The 21,466-nt window shown below is 36.4% G+C and overlaps 1 protein-coding gene across 1 annotated transcript in view; it reads right to left on the bottom strand.

Annotated features, from left to right (window-relative positions):
* grin2cb (glutamate receptor, ionotropic, N-methyl D-aspartate 2Cb) overlaps nt 1-21,466 on the bottom strand; it is a 47,927-nt gene that overhangs the window by 20,292 nt on the left and 6,169 nt on the right. The window contains exons 2-4 of the mRNA XM_051915468.1: nt 14,269-14,707; nt 6,612-7,207; nt 4,128-4,242 (exon numbers count right to left, since the gene is read on the bottom strand). Of these exons, the coding sequence (XP_051771428.1) occupies nt 4,128-4,242; nt 6,612-7,207; nt 14,269-14,691 (1,134 nt within the window). The 5' untranslated portion in view covers nt 14,692-14,707. The remainder of the gene's footprint in view (nt 1-4,127; nt 4,243-6,611; nt 7,208-14,268; nt 14,708-21,466) is intronic.

Here is a 21,466-nt window from a genome sequence, read left to right on the forward strand (position 1 = left end):
AATAGATTCAATCTCCAGACTCCAGGTGTGGATAACATGACAGCCTGGTGGCACATCACATCTGATCATTAGCAATGACGACAAGAGCACTAAAGAACATTTTATTTGCACATTAAATGAGGGCTGTGTCGTGGAAACTGTTCTTTATGTGTAAAGAATGAATCCAGACAAAGCCCAGCAGTTATTTCTGTCTATACCTGTTTTAGTGAGCACTTTCAGACCAGCAACTGAAATAGGCTGTGTAGTGAAAGTGAGAGGTATAGTAATTCAGCAGACTATAATGGCTGTAATAACAGGGTATTCTATTCTCGTTCTGAGGCGCAAACCAGATTTCGGTCGGAGCAGATATGTGTTATTTGGAATAGCCTATTTCGTTTTACAGCTGCCTAGCATATCTGGGATTCTTCAGCAGAGATTTTCAAAAGCCAATGTCTGTCCAAACACTAAACCAAGTCATTATGTACTTCAACTACAACTGCATTTTGATTATTGCAGTTTACAACCAAAAATGGGTTGCAGGTCTGTTCTGAAAGTGTTGTGGACAGCAGAGGAAAAAAACATTAAATGCAAATATAAAATGCTCGTTACGACAGTAAAATGACCTCATTACCTATAAACGTGAAGAAAACAGCATTAAATACTTGCCATATTCTTAGTTCTGTCATGACAACTCTGAGTGTTTGGCATGGTAATGGATATGACAATGTTGATATGTTTGGACTTGATGGAATAGATCTGCTATGCCGCTGCTGTTATTGCTTCTGCGGCTGCAAAGCAAGTACAGGACTTGTTACTGCCAATACATACACGACACGCTGATGAAAGCAAGTAAGACATCCTGCTGCTGTACAAAATAGCATACATGAATCACCCGTAGCAGATCTATACAGGTGGAGCTGGGGAGGGTGGAGGGTTTCTGAAAGCACGCTGCAACTGCTACACAAAATGCTGACTAGTATTTGAAGGTTGAGCAGTAAGCTCATTGGCTACTGATACAGCTGGAACCAATCAGCTGTGATTATCAGTGTTGGGGAAAGTTACTTTTAAAAGTAATGCATTACAATATTGCGTTAGTCCCCAAAAAAGTAACTAATTGTGTTACTTATTTACTTTTTATTGAAAAGTAATGTGTTACGTTACTTTTGTGTTACTTTTTCTCACCTGGGCTGGTCTTTATTTTTTAATAACAACAAAAAAGTTCTATTTTTGGCAAATGTTAAGGTCATTTCACACCAAAAGTGAAATGAATAAGCCTCAGGCTGAAGGAAATGCATATTTACGCCTGTACAGTAGAGGGCGCAGCTCAAACCTTTCAGCTGTGCTGCCATTCTGAATTAAAGAATAGTATACAGAAGAAGGAAGTTCAACACTCTTATTTCTAAATATAATCTAAAGTAATTTTTGCTTATTAGTATGATTTATTTAGATCATTGAAGGTCAGCAGCAAAGACAATGGGTAATAAAGTGAGATTAAATACATAAAGTATATTTGTATATTTGTGAATACTGAATGTTTTTGTGCGAGATGAGTAAATGCATGTTTACATTTAGTCTAGAACTACAATAAACGTCATGTTTAAACACAGTGCACAACACACAACACTTTATTTCTTTCAACATGCGCACAGGAGAGTTGTCAGTCAATAAATGTGAAAAAGTAACTTGCGTTACTTATTTGAAAAAGTAACTTAGATATTTTGTTGTAAATTGAAAAAGTAATGCGTTACTTTACTAGTTACTTGAAAAAGTAATCTGATTATAAGCATATTGAGTTAAGGACCTCTGCCATCTAGTTTCATGAAAGAACTTTGCATTTGTTGAAGTCAAAAGCAGAGTGTTCTATCAAACTCGACATATTTGACAGAAGCTAGCCAAATTAGGCAGATTTCTCAGAAGATGCCATTGTTTTTGTTTACTTTTGGACAATAAATAAGTTTCATACTGTTTCAGGTCGCCACTTGATGTCTAATGCAACATATCTGGGTCCTGAAGCAAAACCAATTTCTTTGCATTTCCTTCAAAATCACACACTAATAGCACAGATGCACAAGGACGTTTTTTTTCTACAAGTGTTTTTCTCAGATGATCTGCGTCATTTGGGCTTTGTCTGTCTTGTAGATACTATCATGGTACCAGCAGAGAAAAACAGTCTCTTGTGCTGTCAGTATGCCTGTACTTTAAAAAAAAGAAGAAGCAATGATTCATCTCGCTAATGACTTCAGCACACAACATGAGCAGGGTGTGCACAGCATGGGAAAGTGAGGTGGTGCAGAGAGTGTCAATGGGAGCGTGAGAGGGGCTACAGAGCAAGGTGACCAGATATAGATAAACTGTTATGTCACACAGAGGGGGGCCAGGTGAGCCATGAAGGCCGGAGGCAGGAGTTAAATCTAAAGACTGAATTTAAAAGAACAGAAATCGATCAAAACTTTTCAAAAATAACACAAGCTCTTTGCAGCTCCTTCGCAAGTAAAATCTACTTGTCATGTACTTGTTATAAAGAGTACGAATTACTCCCACTAATTGCACAGTTTATTTGCACACACTGTCTGCATTGTTTCAGTGCTTAATTTACTAAAGGAATTATGCAAATCAGCAAACGCACCTGCAAAAACACTATTTGCATGTCACGCTAAATAGAGCAGACTCGCAAAAGCAAGCATACTATGCTGGAACTGCACAGTATTGCTCCACCAGTGTGATCCAGACACCCAATTCAACTATTTAAATGCGCAAAAGTGCACGTCGACACAGCGTGGCTGGATATATGCCCAATTATAATGGTTTTCTCCATCATTTGATCGTCATTTGATGAAATACTGCTGTCATGATCAATAGAAAATGTACTCAAACATCTCTTTTAAATTAAATTCACACAAATGACTCTTAACAGCACACTGCTAATTTTGCCTGGCAAAAAGCAATGATTTTTGTGAATAAGGCACAATGTATAATGAGCCTAATTTACATAGAAAGGAGGCTTGTTTGGGAATGACAAAAAGAATGACAGTTACCTAATTTAAATATTTCATTTAAATTGCAGCACATTTAGCCTCTGGATTGTTGAAATGCCACATATAAGTGGCACAAAAATTTAGTGAATCCAGACCCTGAAAAACATTTACACCCTACTTTCAAAACGAGGTTACAAAAGCTCTTTCAATTTAGTTGTCATCTACTAGCCATCAACCGGACTGAGAATCTGAGTGCATTTACCCGCTGATTTTTTTTATTGCAGCTTTAGATGACAACACACATCCTCTAATATCCGTATCCTCTAATCCACCTAGAGGAGGGCGTGATGACCGGATGTAAATTTGGATGTCAGTTTGATCTCTGTTTATTCCTCTAATCTCTTTTTGTAGTCAGGTGGTGTTCACACATTGCCAGGCGGCCTACACATGTCCCTATCACAGAGGCCAAAGTGCTGGAGGGCTGGCCATGTGAGGAAGAAAGGACCGTTTCCGAAAGCCAAGTGTAATTGCATCATGACCCAGTGTGGACGGTAATAAATACCTAGCGTTGGAGGAGCTTGTGAGGCAGAATTTTCTGATTCTTCTTGTATTAAATTGAAAATCTGTGATTAATCAAAGCTAAAAAGGCAAAGTTATTGAAATGGTCCAACCTATCAGTGAAATAGCTGTTAATATCTTATAATAAATGGCAAAAATGTAATAAAATTGTACATAATAAGAATGATATGGTATTAGAATGTATAAAATTAGAACTATATTTAAGACTTATGTGGTACTCTAATTCTGCTAGTTTATTTGCCAGGGAATACACAATATTCAATCTTATTTATGCCTCCCCAAAAACAATTTGTGTATTCCCTGGCATTCAAATTCATAATCTTGGCATCACTAGCGCTATGCTCTAACACCCAGTGCTGCTACAGTACAATGTAGTCACTTGAAATGATTGAATCTTTATATTATCTGTAGTGTTGTTACTCGAATAGGTGTTCCAGAAATAGACGGATATGACTTCCAACCACTTACTTCTATAAGGAATAGATAAAACACTTCAGGAAACTGTAACTAGGAAACTCTTCCAGCTTTGTGTGGTGAAGTCTAAAATGTTTCAACATTATTATTGTTATTGTTGCTTCTAATAATAATACTGACCTTGTCCCAGTGTCTTTCTCGATCCAAAGCAATGATCACCATGGAAGGATTAGTGAGATAGCCATCAGTGTTGAAGGAGAGGTCCTTATGCTCCCATGACACATTCAGCATATGCCTGTAGAACAAATTAGTAGCTTTAAATTAGTAAACCAAAAAAAAGTAGATTTGAATTTTAAGTGATTGTACAATTGCCTGGATTTTATCCATCTCTGAAATGAGACAGAAGACTATTAGGCAGAGAAAGGAGGACATTTCAAATACAAGCCTATAGTTTTTTTCCCCACTGAGTCAAATGAATATAAATCAGAGCGTACAGACACTAATACATTTACAGTATTCATTCTCTCTCTTTTAATCCTCTTTGTCTCATAGACCTGAACATTTTTGCTAAACGAATTGTTCACTTATAGAACCAGCCACTGGTGGAGCAGAACATGAGGCAGGATTTAATACTGTCATTCAATTTTACTGATGCAAAGTGCAGCAGCAGTTAGCATTATACAGACATCATTGATAATTCATAATGGCTAAAATCATGACATGACTAACAACTATCAACAACAAAATCTTCAGAGGAACTCAAATACACACTCTATATCCATCTTATACACCTTCTCTGAGATGTATAGCTCCTTTGCAAACAACAAAGCTAGAACTATTCAATCTCAGTTATGCAAGAGAATGCATTATATTAGACAAATATGCACAAATATGATTTTAAATAAATTTTACAGCAATAGTCCCTGCAAAAATGAAAATCATGTTACCATTTATTTACCCTCATGTCTGTAAAAAACAAAAATTGATCTTCACACAGATCTTTTTCATGCAGTGGCAGTGCAAAGTTCACCAGTCTGAAAATATGAAAAATTACAAAAACAAAAATAAACACCATAAAAGTAGTCCATTCAATAATGCATGACAAACAGATGGAAATGTAAGATTATTCACCAATAATCATCCTTTAAGAAAGATTATTGGTGAATATCATCCCTCTGACAACTGCTGAGATCTGATCTTTGAGTCACTGAGTTGAACTCTGATTCATGAACGAATCAGTCAGTTTTGTGATCAATTCATTGAAAAGATCAATTCATTCAATGATCCGGTTCTCAAGTTCAACTCACTGTTCACAACATGCAACTGTGGTTCTTGAGTTTGTTGCCCTTTTTCCGTTGTCGGTTTTTGTCATGTATTGAAAACCATGTCAAGATACGTGAAATAACATGACTGTGAGCAAACATTTTCATTCATTCCTCTACCCATTGCACCATGTCAACTCAGACCATCCTACTAATATAACGTTTTTCCAAGGAAAACTTGCCGCCTGATGAATCCTTTGATACTGCCCAACTAGTCACACGTCTGAAAAGCCAGTTCTTTTAAGATTTATAAACTGTCTTCCGACAGACGTTTCTTTTTATGCCAGAGAAACGGGTAGACACCTGAACAGCACCGAAGCCTGGGAACATTCCGGATGGAGAACCCAGTCACTCATGTGTCTCTGATACGCTTGATCACAGAAAGCTCGGAGAGGCAATTGGAACACTATTTAATGAGGACGGTGACTCCCAGGTGAACGGAAGATTTAACAAGGAAATCTGGAGAATCTCCCAGTCTCATTACAAGGGAGAAAGACCACAATAAAAAGAACAAGAATGCAATGTTTTGTCTGGAAAGCTTTTTACGATGAAATCTCCAGCGGCCAACTAAGCTGTGAGAATTAAAATTGTCAGGATTTTGAGGATTTGTAAATTTGTCGCCCACACTTTCCTGTTGAATTTGATGTGATCAACGCATTTGACAAAAAAAAAAAAATAGGGCAATGCTGGCCAAAGGAGGACTAAATATATGACAGTTTCATAAAACATCACTGGCAGTCAGAGAACTCCAGATATTCCAAAGGGATGTCTATGATATAATTTTTCCTTTTCCTTTTTAGGACATGATATTGATAAAGATCAATAAACCACAATAATGACCACAATAATATAAGGTCCAAAAAAAACAATACACTTTCATGACTTTTTTAACACAATTAAGTACAAAGTGCATGACAAAGTTAATGACAATTTAAACTTCATCATTAAAAATGTATATACTACCATATTTCAAGAGAAGTAATTATGAAATTACATATAAAGATGTACTCAAGTCCTACCTAAGTGGGTCAAAAAAGCACTCTAAAGTCCAGCTAACTGCATTTAAACTATAATAATATAAATTTAAACTATAATACATAGTACATTTTCATTTATTGCAATTAACACGCAATTAAGTGTCCAAAACCAATACATTCTGTTCACACTCAAGTATATTCTTTTAAAGTACATTATTTCTGTAATAAGTTCTCTTTTATATGCTAAAGTGTACTTATTTTTCACAAGGGAAGACATGGGTTTTAAATCCTTCCTTTTAACAAACAATCTAAAGGTGCTTTTCAAAAATACCATTACTAAACTTAGCAATCTGAAAAAGTCTTACCTGAAGAGAGAATTGTTGGCATATGTTTTGGCAGGACTATTGCAATCACTGTGACCCTCGGGAATGAATCCTCTGTACTTGTGGAAACTGTACACCCCTTTTACTATTACTGCCACTCCTTCCCGAACCCTCTGGCGCAGTGTTTTCCTCCAGCGGTCTGTGATAATACTGATGACGCCCACTGGGAAACTGTCAGGAGGGGACACTTCAGGGTTCCCCGCAGCCAGACTGGGGATGACCCAGATGTATCCAGGCCCCAGAAGCCCCACATCAGATGCCATCCTGAACAAGTACTGCGCCTCCTCATGGGAACAGTACACTAGATATACCTGCGAGTCCACCTGCTGTAGAAGTCTACGTGTGCGGATGTCATTGGCCCCCACGGACATCTCAAAGCTCAGCACATCCTGCAGCTCCCACAGGAAGTAGCTGGTGTCCGTGAAGGAGCGAATGTAGTCCACAAAGGTCTCGTAGCCGGGATACAAACTGGTGATCACCACAAAGTTACCCCAGTTGTACTCCTCCATCACTTTGAACATTGCATTTATTTGCTGCTCTATAGAAGCTCCCATCTGGAGAAAGGTAGAGCCTTCAGCCTGCAGAATCAAGACAGAAGATAAAGGAACTACAATAATTCATATGGGTACCATAAAGTTATTATTTAAGGACACTAAGATGTTTTATGAGGTATATGCAAACATTCCAAGGAATGGAACTACCAAAATATCCAAACAATTAAAGGGTTAGTTCACCCAAAAATGAAAATTCTGTCATTAATTACTCACCCTCACGTCATCTTCGGAACACAAATTAAGATATTTTTGATGAAATCTGAGAGCAATTTATAAGCAATTTAATTACCACTGTCAAAGGCTCAGAAAGGTATTAAAGACATTGTTAAAATAGTTCAGGTAGAAAAAAAAAAGTATTCTTGTTGCTTCATAAAATTAAGGTTGAACTACTGCAGTCACGTGGACAATTTTAACAATGTCTTTAATACCTTTCTAGGCCTTGACAGTGGTAATTAAATTGCTGTCTATGGAGATGTCAGACAGCTCTTGGATTTCATCAAAAATATCTTAATTTGTGTTCTGAAGATGAACGAAGGTCTTAGGGGTGTGGAACGACATGAGGGTGAGTAATAAATGACGGAATTTTCATTTTTGGTTGAACTAATCCTTTAACATGCTAATAACAGGTAAAATGTAAAACTATACATTCATATACTGTGATTGATAACAATATAAAAGTAATTTAAGAATTTCGGAAGTGTTGTGGAAGAACTAAAAGTAGCAACTTGCCTTTAGCTCGTCTACTAGTGTCCCATTAGCTCAGCTGTTTCTAAAGTGAAACTTTTCAATAAACTTTTTTTTTAACAAGTAGTGCTGAAGTGTTTTTCTATTCACATTATACTGCTTTAACCTTTTGTATTGTTGGAAAGTTTCATTCATTACAGTGATTCATTTTGAACTAACCGATTTTATAAGCAATCAGACTTTCCAAAACTACGAGAGGACGATTTAAAGACAATTTATAAACTAATTCAGTCCGTTCAAAAAATAAATGATTCAGCATTTCAAGTCTCTGCAAGAGCCTTTGAGCCAGACAAATATGGCTGTGTTTGAGTTATAAATTAAATATTATATATAATATTTACATATTATAATAATTTACAGTTATATATTTTACAAGGTATTTTTAAAATCCTATTAAATACACTCAATGTAGTTAGCAACTTTTGTTAGTTGCTTGTTGTGTAACTATTTCAAAAGGCTAGTTTAACTACTTTAAATTATGAGTTGCTCACAGCAATTTTGAAGTAGCTACACATGTTTTCAAAGTAGTTTCCCAATACTGCATTCTGAATATGACACTGAAGACTGGAATAGAATGGCTTACTCCCATTATTTTAAATTGTGAACATTTTTCAGAATATTACTGATTTTTTGTTTTTGTTGATCAGATAAATGCAGCATTGGTAAGCAAAAGAGACTTTTTTTCCCAAAAAGATTTTTTTAAAAATCCCACCTACTTCAAACTTTTGAAATGTAGTATATGTATGTTTTTAATTGACCAATGAATGAGCTTCTGATGGGAACCATAACTCACGCTGCTCTATAATTGTTCTGCATTTCAGTTTTACAGGTTGCACACATATACAGGAGATCCATAGTAACTCAATCATGGTACATGGGACTTTCTCATATCATTGAAATAACATGTATTACTGAGCAACATTAACCTTGAACACGTTCCAAAGTATGAGATACGAGAATTGGATTTACAACGGCAAAGACAATTCACTAGGCTATTGATTCTATCTGTACCACAGCCACGCGTAGCAGACTTGATTTATTGCCTGACTTTCAACCATTATTCCTCTTTCTGTAATCCTATTGAATAGATTTACACTTGACACCTAATACTCGTTTATCCATGCAGCTGTTCAATATCATGCCGGTGTGATGTGTTCTTTGAAAAAAATTATGCAATATTATATTTGCATATAAAAATGTGTGAATCATCACACTTAGCGTCAAAATCAAGCCACAGTTGTGCATGTAAAAAAAACAAAACGATCTGTTAAGTGCTGTTTTAATTTCACTTGCACTTAGTTAACTTCAAACAAGCAAGCGTCCTAATGCCCTACACTGCCAACCGCATTTACTTCCACCGCACAGCATGAGATGACTCAAAGGTACCGGAGGAGGTGGTGTCCAATTAAGTTCCAAAGTGAGAAAAATGGGTGTGGAGGTCTGGGAGTGTCAGGAGCCGAGAGACATTCTCCCAAGACTCCTCTCTGACTAAGAGCTTTCCCCTTCCCTGACAGACTGATCCGGTGTCCTTCATATAACTTCTGTGGTTAAAGTAGGCTACCTCTTGGAGAGAGAGAGGGCTTGTGAATGTCAGGTGCTCTGGGACTCACCGGTCCTCCTTCTCTGCCAGTTTTCTTTCTTTAAGAAGTTATACAATCACCCAGACTCAGCTCACCTCTCCTGCGAGTAGCACTCAAGAGCCTCAGCAAGACCATTTCGAAGTTATGCCATAGCAGTCAAAATATGCTTTATGTCTGAAAAAAAAAAAAAACTTGCACTTGCAGTAAAATTAGATGATCCCTCAAGGACTATGGTAATGGGCATTACATGTGCACTTTGGGCATGAAGTTAGTCCCATGAGTGCCACGCACACCCTCAGTCAACTGTGCAGACATGACCTTAAACCAGGGGTTCTCAACTCTGGCACTCGAGGTCCACTTTCCTGCAGAGTTTTGCTCCAAACACATCTGAACAAGCTAATCAAGGTCTTTAGGATTACTTGAAAGCAATGTCTTTAAGGCAAGCCTCCATGTTTAGCAAAAAAAATTGTGGTATGCAGGGTAGGAAACCAGAGGCCGATTTTTTTTTTGTTTTTTTAGTGGATGTCAATGGAGGAGAGGCTTCACTACGCCGAATAAACTGTTTTTGCGGGTGGGATTCAGTAGGATTGTAGGATTCGGTTTACGGAACTTCTCAGTCATTTCTATGGTTTCCACAAACAGTGATTGACTTTCGCACAAAATTCAATGACATCAAGGCTGTAATGTGATTGGCTATCAAAGCAAACATGATCCAAGTTAGCAGTTACGCTTTCTCCAATGGTAGAGCCATATCTCCCAATAATAATACCATCTCTGCTAGAAAGTTAAAGGCAGGTTAATTTGATCAAGGTTGTAGCTAAACTCTGCAGGTAAGTAGACCTCGGGGGCCACAGTTGAGAAACCCTGCCTTAAAGATTTAGTTCACACAAAAATGAAAATTCTGTCATTAATTACTCACCCTCATGTTGTTCCACACCGGTAAGACCTTCGTTCATCTTCGGAACACAAATTAAGATATTTTTGATAAAATCCAATGTCTCAGTGAGGCCTACATTGAAAGCAAGTTAATTTACACTTTCAAACGCCCAGAAAGGTGCTAAAGTTATATTAAAAACAGTTCATGTGACTACAGTGGTTCAACCTTAATGTTATGAAGTGACAAGAATATTTTTGTGTGCCAAAAAAACTAAACAACAACTTTATTCAACAATATCTAGTGATGGGCGATTTCAAAACACTGCTTCATGAAGCTTCGAAGCTTTACGAATCTTTTGTTTCTAATCAGTGGTTCAGAGCGTGTATCGAACTACCAAAGGTGAACCATTGAAATTTCGAAACACTTATGACGTAACGAAGCCTCGTTTACTGAAATCACATGACTTTGGCGCTCCGAACCACTGATTCGGGAAAAAAAAAAGATTCGTGAAGCTTCATGAAGCAGTGTTTTGAAATTGCCCATCACTAGATATTGTTCAATAAAGTCGTTATTTTGTTTTTTTGGCGCACAAAAAGTATTCTCGTCGCTTCATAACATTAAGGTTGAACCACTGTAGTCACATGAACTGTTTTAAATATAACTTTAGTACCTTTGTGGGCATTTGAAAGTGTAAATTAACTTGCTTTCAATGCAGGCCTCACTGAGCCATCAGATTTCATCAAAAATATCTTAATTTGTGTTATGAAGATGAACGAAGGACTTACGGGTGTGGAATGATGTGAGGGTGAGTAATTAATGACAGAATTTTCATTTTTGGGTGAACTAACCCTTTAAAGGTATTGTATAGTTCACTCAAAAATTAAAATTATATAGTAATTTTCTCACCCTCTTTCTTTCCAAACGTGTTTGACTTTCTTCCGTGGAACACAAAAGACAATATTCTGAAGAATGTATCAGTATTTTTTGTTCATACATGAAAGTCAATTCTTCAAAGTCAACATTCTTCCAAATATCTTCTTTAGTGTTCCGCAAAAGAAAGAATGTCATACAGGTTTGGAACAAGTAAATGATGACAAAAGTCTCATGTTTGGCTGACCTAAACCTTTAAAATATATAATAATATTATTTAATATTTTTTGGGGAAAAAATTGAAATAAATGAATACATTCAATTTCAGGCCATGTTTTTTTTCATACAGGCTTTAGGCACTTACTTACAAAAAGGGAAGATGTGCCCGATTGTAACATCAAGTGCAAAAGTGATATTTTAAGCTCACTTTATTTATTTGGAAGGCACTTGGCCATTGACAGTGTCCCATGCTACTGGGAATTCATGAAAAAATCCCATAACAGATGTTTGTGACCTCCAGTCCAATCCCTCAAGCTAGACAAAATAATCAACAGCTTATTCAATTGCATGGGATTTACATGTGCAGTATACATTGGTTTGTCTTGCTGTAGCATGACCAGATTCGAACAAAGTAGAACAGGATGTTGCATATCTCTGCCTCCGCCCACCGCATGCCTATACAAAGGGAATTGTATAATCGCATCAAATTTATATGATATGATATGCACGTATTTCTCAAAGGAGATTAAATGCCTAATCCACAATCTGGAAATGTGGTATGAAATATGGTTCATAGCTTTATGCAAATAATTCTTTGTGGTAGTTTTTCTAATTTGATTGATATTTAATATGTTACATATATGTAATATGTAACCCTTACTTTGAAGTCTAAGTCAGAATTAATCAATTTTTGTATTATAGTGTGCTGTCTGAAATATTAAAACTTTATTACATGAATGAGATTTGGAAATGATAAATATGAAGGATGCAAGAGATTCTTTTTAGGTTTTCCCTCAGTGCTCTTTAATAAAAATAGGAACATGGTCATTGGGCTGTTCAAAAGATTTGGCAAATTATTCAGGATATTTATATTTCATGCTCTATGGTTAAACTCCTGAAAAATTATTCCCTGCCAGAATGCTTCATTTTAATCCAGTTCTTACACAATTATCTGACATTGGAGACAAAAGCATATTTTTGGCTTTCTGTTCCACTTTATACATCTTATCATCCTTTTTTTCCGCATACCGTGCAAGTCTGAAAGGCATTTGAAAATGACAGCTGGGCAGGAAGGAGTCATCCACTCTCTAGCTGGTATTGAAGATACTCATCTGTCCCATTAAATCAAGGGCTATTGTGTTTCTCATTTAAAGATATACATCTTTTGCCAGTCTAAATGCATAATAATTGTTTAACTGTCTAAAAAGTGTACTTTTTTCTTTTGTGGATTTCAGATATCAGATGCTGCAAAATCCACACAGCGCGCACTAATAGAGAAAAAGCGACACAACTGCACATGCCTTTAGTAATGCTTTTTCAAATTAAAGGATTAGTTAAGCCAAGCCAAAGATGGAGGTTTTTCAAAAGTGAAAACACAAAGATTCTGTTCAGACTGCTTCGTGTTTTTCTCTTAAACTTTTCCAATTGACAAGACTGTAATTTTTGCTTCAAACAGAGTTTAAGCTGCCATTAGACGTTCAATAAATGTACACAAAATGCCTTCACTTCACACGTTGTATGTAAAATTACAGTCATGAAAGTCTTATACGCAGTTGCCTTAAAAATGTGCATTGAACAGCTGTAATTTTATATCATTTCTTGATGTTATTCAGAAGTATCCACACCTCAGTAATCAGTGGAAAATGGGACACAACTGTTGGGTGCTGGTTATACATCATAACACATATTGATTTTCACACCTCACAAAATCACTTTTCCACGCAGCTGTTCAATAGCATATCAGTGCAGGGGGATCTGGAAAATACACACACAAACCACATGCACATGCTAACGTTTGTCGACCTCGCAGCAGTTATTTTAGACTCGCTGTGTCTAATAAGAGCTGTGAGAACAGCGTTCCTGAAATGACTTCACAGATACCCCTGATTAAATCTTGATTTGATATTTGAAATAAATATATGAAGTTTTTCTTTCATGCTGAGTTTTAACTGTACTCTGAGTGAAGCACATGGGATTCTGTTGCATTGTCATAATTCTAATAAATGTCTTGTTTATGTACATGAATGATGTTATTGAATGTTATTGAACTTTAAGTGTTATGCACGCACATTGATTTTGTACATATAATTACTGCATTTAATTACGATTTTCTGTGTAACAAACACATTTCGGTGTAAATCACACATTTTTGGGGCAAATTGGTGCAATTCAGTTCAATGTGACAGTTTTAATTCAAAAAGTTTTAGAACCAAACAAAAAAAAAAACACATTTTGGTGTAAATCATTCTCATTTTTTGGTGCGTAAACTGTCAGAATGCAACAATGAATGATTCTGTTTTACAAATGATTTACATAGAAATGTGTTCATCACAAAGTAATAAAATAATTTTTATAATTTTTAATGATAAAAGCATTAATTTAAATGTGAAAATTTATATACAAAAAGTTTATAAACGATTTACACAGACATTACTTAATTACGGCAGAAAAGTTTTATGAATTATTTTCTGTCGCATTCAATTTAATGTGACCATTTAGCGTATGTTTTATGTTTAAAAAGCTTTATGAATAATTTGTACCAAAATTTGCTCTGCTTGTGTTTAATGAATACGACTCGACTTTCTGTAGTTGGTTAAATAAATAAAAAAATTAACTAAATTAAAATGTGATTTTTTGGTGATCCAAAGGCTCTTTATCTAGTTGCAAGGACAATCCTTTTGTAGTAACTTAAGTGTTGAATGGATTGTGATCTCAGAAAATTCCAGTTTTAAACCTTCTTCCTTTCAGCTGACAGATCCCTAAGATTCACCACTTCCACCTTTTCAAACACTTACTTTATGTGGGATGACAACTGCAGAACCTCCACTGATGCCTATGATGGGGATGGACGTCTGAGAGGAGATAAAGTCTAAGATTTGTGCCACAGCTTCTGAGTCCACGTCATCTTCAAACACCACTCCGTGGAGGCTCTCTGCTGCCATAGTCTGACAGAGACGTGTGAGTAAAGCCCTGGGGTTAGTGTCATTCACCAGCACGGTGATGGGGTTCACTTCCAGGGGCATGTCTAGGAAGTTTTCTGGACTCAGGCGGCCTTTGATCTCACTGTGGTGAGCCAAACCACTGAAAACCACAGCCACGTTGACCGAAGGAGGGCCAAAGAATGGACGTCCCTGGCAGGGAGGCACTACATTGAGTAACAGATGAAAGAAGAAGAGGAGTTGAAGAGAGGGACCCCAACACCCTTGAGGAGTGGCCATTTCAGCCTCCTAGAGCCTGAGAGAGAGATAAAGAGAACAAACACTTAACATTTCAGAATTATTTGTCATTTTGTAAAATGTCAGACTTGTGTTCTCTCTAAGTGTGTATAATTTAGGTATAATTAAAACAATATATATCATGGTTTCCTAAAAAAAAATTAAGCAGCACAACTGTTTTCAGCATTGATAATCAGGGCTTGACATTAAGTTTTTTTTGCTCACCAGCCACTGTGGCTAGTGGTTTTCCAAAGTCACTCAGCATTTTCACTGTCCACAATTTTGACATCGATACAACTGCCGTATAGATATTTTTAGTTTTATCTAATAATTTGGCAGCAGGTATATTAGGCTGCTGTCACTTTAAGACCTGATGCACAGATCCATTATACCAGTGGTTGGCAATAGGCGGCCCGCGGGCCAAAACTGGCCCGCCAGCAATAATATCTGGCCCACGCACGCAGCCTTATTATTTTGATAGCGGCTGGTTCTGAAATAGATCTTGGTCTCATGGTGCCGTCTAATATTATCACTGTGTCTACACTAAATGCGACAAACCGACCGTTGCAAAGCACTTGGACTACGTCAGAAATAGAACGGAGAATCCGTTTACTGTCAGGAATTTGTTGTCGCACCACGCCACATCCAGTGTAGACAATATGCCCTATTTTCGCTGTCAACTTTCCTCTTTAAACTCTTTGATAGTGCCATTTTCTCTCACCAGCTAGCTTTAATGTTAACATCACTCTGCACATGACGTAATAGCGTACCTCCAGCACACAAACAATTTAAAAAAATGCAGTTTAGTACGCAAGGATGCCAAGGAATAATTCTGAGTGTAAAAGTAGGCTACGTCAAATAATTATTATCATAAGTTAGGCTCCATTGTGTAACAAGCAAATTAAAATGATACACATTTATTATTTACAATATGGAAGGAGGAAATAAAATATAGTTTGTTAAGAGCATGACTCAAACATGCCATTAATGGGCTTATTCAAGTCCTCTTTTATTTTTTAAGTAATTTTATCCATTCCGCATCTCCCACATACTGTATGTGTGTTTTAACAAGGTGGTCTGTGTTGCAAGTTGGTGAATGAAGATACTTGCCAGGTTACGTGTCACTACTCTGCTTTATTAATTTATCCAGTGTTAAACCCGGACACTGCCACACAAATGTGGCTTTTTGTTAATGACTATCCTACTACAGGATTTAACACAGAGTAACAGCTCACTACCAGTTACAAAAGACATTGGAACAGTCTGTCACAGGCAATTCTAGCTGCATTTTTCATCAACTAATTTCTTAAATTCTCCTTTGACTATGTTCTGGCCTGCCATCTAGTGGCAAATTTTTTTTTTTTTGGCCCGATGCCAAACTTACTTGTCGACCCCTGCATTATACTGTTACACGTGTTTTCTTTCTCAACGGTTTACATTCACTTAAAACATAACTGACTGTGTTTACAAGAATACTCTCCAAAACCTGCATTTTGACATCATTTTGTGTGTATTTCAGAGTTCAGAGTTGAGAGTATTTGACAGTTTAAGCACAATAAGCAGCAAAAAAAAGAACTCAGTTTAGTACTGAGGCAGCTTTATGGGGCGCATTTTGGGTGTGAGTACAAAATCTGCAGGAATGAGTAAAATTATGCGCAATACGTGCAATCCCATGCCGAAATTCAAGCCCTGTTACACCAACAATATTCATCCGGAGCAAATGAGATTAAGTAAGGGGAGGTGGTTTTGTGTGTCAACTCGCTGTTGGAGAGATGAGAGAGCGAGAAAGCGCAGCTGGTATCGTGATCTATTTTGCAGAAAATCAGTATTGGAAGAGTTTCAGTGATATGTATTGAAAAATCAATATTTTTGACAACAATACATTGCACTTAGTTTATTATTTCAGATGCCTATTTAAAAGACTACAATTGAAAAATGTATATATTATATATAAAATTCAGCCCGCCAAAGTGGCTAGTAGGAGTGACTGCGTCACACACCACTGCTGAAATCCATCCACATTTGGCGGGTGTTAATGTCAAGCCCTATTGGTAATAATAAGAAATGTGTCTTGAGCACCAAATATGCATATCAGAATGATTTCTGAAGGATCATGTGACACTGAAGACTAATGTAATGACCCTGAAAATTTAGCTTTGCCATCACAGGAATGAAGTAAAATTTAAAATATATTAATAAGAAAACTGCAGAGACTTCTTTCAAAAACATTAAAAAATCTTACAAACCCCAAACTTTTGAACCGCAGTGTACATTTACATTTTTATATGGGGTGACTTGCAAATGAGCGACAAGCAGCAGTGATTATTCAGCAATATTGATTTCTGTGCGTTCGTCGTGAGATGAAAATAGGACACAGCATTGCATTGTTGTGAACAAGAGTGACAAATAAAAAGCACAGCTGCATAAATCTACCTCTGTCCAGTGTTATTTATATGCACAGACACACATATAATATCCTTCAAGTGTCATCCACACAAAATCCAAATTCAATAATTACACAAACAAAAAAAACATTTTTGTTGTTAAAAAGGAACTGAATGAGTAAACAGTACCTACTCTTAAATTATGAGATTAATCTTGATTAAATTCTTAAATTTTAACACAAAAACAATTTATTTCATTTTAATTTATTTTATCTTACTGATAAGATAATTGACACGCAACACAAAACTGCTGTCTCATGTAACATAAATAAAGAAGTGTGCTTTAATGTATAGTAATCCTGTGTTTAAAAACCACTCACATGGTCTGAATGTCTATTTCTGTCACTCATAATCTCGGATTGCATGTGTTCTGATCACAGTGTGCATGCGCCTTTGTGACACAACAGGCCATTAGCAGGCTGAGTGGGAGGTTTACAATGAATCCAGCAGGGAATCACATCTAAACTCAGCTCTCAACACTTCACAGGGGCCGGTCCCTGATCTTCCAACCCACAGATGGTGCAGTTCATTGAAAGCTCACCTTTAGTGAGAAAAAAAAAAACTTGACGAATGCTTGTTTAACGATTTCAATTCACACCACTGCAAGTTTGTGAACCACTGATATCTTTACAGTGTACAGGTCTATAGCATATGTTGTTTGTCTTAATCTTAAGTGACCATACAGACCTTAAAGTCTAGTAATTTCAAGGACAGGCCCCTTGGAGCGACCTCGGGTCAAGTGCATTACTAGTAACCATGGTGATAGAGCATGATAGTGATCTCAGTTTCTGGGTCGCAGCTACTTGGAAACGAACCAGCAACCTTTGGGCTGCCAGTGCTGAACTTTAACCATTAGGTTACCGCTACACTTCTAAGTGTGTTACAGTACACACAAATTAAACTGGCTTGTAAGAAAGAGCAAGGACTTTCTTTTCAACAGCAAACTAAAACAGAATCTGATGAGATGCACTTGAATTAGAATCTTAAAGGTTAGGCCCATCCATCCATGCCACCATCTTACGACTGTGACACCGCAGCCTATTAAACTATCAGAGCTAGCTGTTGGACCATGGACTGTAATTACTATGCATGATAAATGCAACATTCACATTGTGATAGCTATCATGTTCCTTAAAATGCTCCCATGAATACATCTGGCTGCTAATAAATCTAATTGCTACATTAAGGGTATATAATGTGTGAGGAATCACTCGTCCGCTTTTATTATTTGTATTGCATTGTTTTGCAACCGACTTCATTAGCAGCGCTCCTCACCCAATATGGGACTTTCTGCACAAGTGGAAGACAGATGGTGAAGTAAGAATGGAGATATGCATTCCAATTGCAAAAGCAACAAAACCAAACACAAGACTTGCCGTGAGAAACCCCAGACACTCAGAAAGAGTTAAAGCCGTCATGGTCTCTGTCCTCTCTCTTTCTTTCCCTCTCTGTCTGCTTTTTTAAAATCCTCATTAAAAAGACACTGTTCAAACTCCACTCAATACTGGCAAAGCATCAATGAGCATATTTGTATGCTCGTAACTCAATGAAATCCTCACACTTACCAAAGCAGCGGAGTTAACATAGCAACAGCTGGAAGAGTTTCTAGGGAACACGACAGAGAGGAGTAAAAAAAAGAGTGTCTTTCATTTCAAAAATATACATCTATAGGGTGTTTCTTCAACTAGGCACTTCTGGTCTTGTGGAGTTTGTTTGAACACACTTTGAAAACTCTCACTAGTTTATTTGTCTACTAACCATGTCCAAAAGTTGACATCATGAGCATTTCCACATCTCAAATGATGTATCGTGTTTAATAGCAATAGAATTCTATAGTGTAAAAGACATTTTAAACATTTAAACGATATTATGTATCCTAAATAAATTATATTTTCACACTTAATTTGACTGGAAACAATACAAATATTCTGTTCACAGTTACATTCATTTTTCTTTGCTTTCATATTTCATCCAGGGTTATTATACGGTAGTTAACAAAAACTAAAACCATGAAAAACATTTTATTAAATAAATGTTAAGTAAAAAATATTTTTTTATTTCAGCTAGTTGCCAAGGCTTTTTAGTTTAATTGGTGTAAAAAAAAATATTATTTAATAAATTATTAAATTATTGCTTATTATTATTAAGTATAAATTTAAAAAACTATACAGACATTAAAAAAAAACTTGCCAAAACGTTAACTAAAATAAATAGAAAATGGAAAATTCAAAATATTAATAAAAACTATAATAATATCTCAATGATACTACACAGGGGTTATAAAAAATGCTGGGTTAAAAAATAACCCAAGTTGGGTTAATTATGGAGAAACCCAGCGATTGTGTTGTTTTGACCCAGCAGTTGGGTTAAATGTTTGACCCAACCTGCTGGGCATTTTTCTTTAACTTAACTATTGTTTAAAAATTACTATATTGCTCGCCCAAAATAGGTTGGAAATGAACATTTATTAATATGTTTAATAAATAATAATGAAATAATAAACATTTATTAAATTGTTCAAAATGTTCACCTTTGGTTATTATTGTTGCCTCTATTAATTATGTGTCTGATTTTGAATTTCCAACCTATTTTGGGTTCATTTTAAGCCAGCTATATAGTAATTTTTAATCAATAGTTGGGTTAAATATTTAACACAACTGCTGGGTTTGTCCATATTTAGCCCAACTTGGGTTGTTTTTAACCCAGCATTTTTTAGAGTGTAAAATAACACTGGTTAATCATTGTCTGACTTTTTTGTTGAAACATAATAAGGTGAATTTAGGCTGACTGTGACACTCAATGTCATCTCAATGGCAAAAAGTGTCCTGAATACCCTGAATTCATATTTTATATTTTATTCACCCTAATTCATATTTTATAATATTGTTTCATATTTTAAGATATGAAAAGGAAATCTAGATCTAGGACAGAGGGGGGCGGTTAAAAAGTAGCAAAAATAAATGAATGCCTGGTGACAAGTTTCCAAGACACTTTTAATTTGACCTTATAACAAAGGGGGAAAAAAGTTGAAATCTGTAAGTTTTAATAACAATCAACCCCTGGGACATAAGTGCCAATAGATGAAGAAACACCCCTATATTGGATGTCTTCAGAGTGTGTGTGTGTTTGTTGGCCTGCTGCACGTGACACTGTGAACAGCAGTGAGACACCTGCAGCCTTGCTTTGATGACAGCAAATGGAACACACACATACACACACACACACACACAGTCAGGCTGCTGCACGATAATATATTCGCACTCCCGTTTTGAGTTTGTTAGATCTGCTGTTGATGTGATCTTCTCATGTCCTTTTCAAGTCCTCAGATCTCTTTTAAAATGGACACTTTGAAATGTCTTTGACCATAGATCCCATGGACAATCACATCACACAGGTAGAGCATGTTCTTATTTCAAACAAATCAACAAAAGAAAGAAAATGAAAGAGTTCATCAATGTCAGACAACAAACAGCTGTCATCCATTGTATTTTATGCCATCACTGGATTGGATTATCATTTGAGTAAATATACACAAAGAGTTTCCAGCATTCTGTTATGAAATAATATGAAGACAGAATGTATATTACTTATAATAGTGATTGTGCAGGTCTGTGATAAACGCACAGGGGTGCCTGAGTTACTGTAAGGCACTTCCCTGGATTCACAGCATTACACGTAAACACGACTCATCGCAAAATTTAATCTGCACCTTCCATGTAGATAATCGCAGATAGAAATATTTTCAAAGTAAAACACCAGCTGTGGGTGCCAGCTGTCCACGCGGCGTCAGATGAGTGAAGCTGATTAAAGCACAATGGCTTTTAATACATTTTACATCTACAACTACAACCTTCACATCCACCATTCAGTTTAGACCATAAACCAAACTGGAATTTAAATGGCAGTCAAATGAACAGAAATAATAAACAACCTCCACAACAACAATGGGCATCAAAACTATTTTGAAATGCATCAAAACTATTTGTTTGGACACAACAGAACTATGTGTTTCCTCACCGCAAAACATCTGCATAAAAAAATCTTTTGAAAATATTCAAATGACTGAAAGAAAAAAAAATCTGCTCTCATCCAGTAAAGTACAAAAAATATAGGTTTATGTCCCATCCGGCACAGCTTCAAATAGTTGTAGAGCGGGCTTCGCTTCAACTGCAAACTGAACTGATCGCATTTTTGGTTAGACTGACATCTGCAACCATCAAAAATGACAATCAAAGAGCTGTAAAACATACATGGATTGTCATACACAGCAGCCAGATGGTGTGTTATATTAGCACCGAATTAGCATCTTGTGTGTTCTGTCGACATATGTGTCC

Source organism: Ctenopharyngodon idella, chromosome 12 (genome assembly GCF_019924925.1).
Source record: "Ctenopharyngodon idella isolate HZGC_01 chromosome 12, HZGC01, whole genome shotgun sequence".
In the NCBI taxonomy this organism is placed as follows: Eukaryota; Metazoa; Chordata; class Actinopteri; order Cypriniformes; family Xenocyprididae; genus Ctenopharyngodon; species Ctenopharyngodon idella.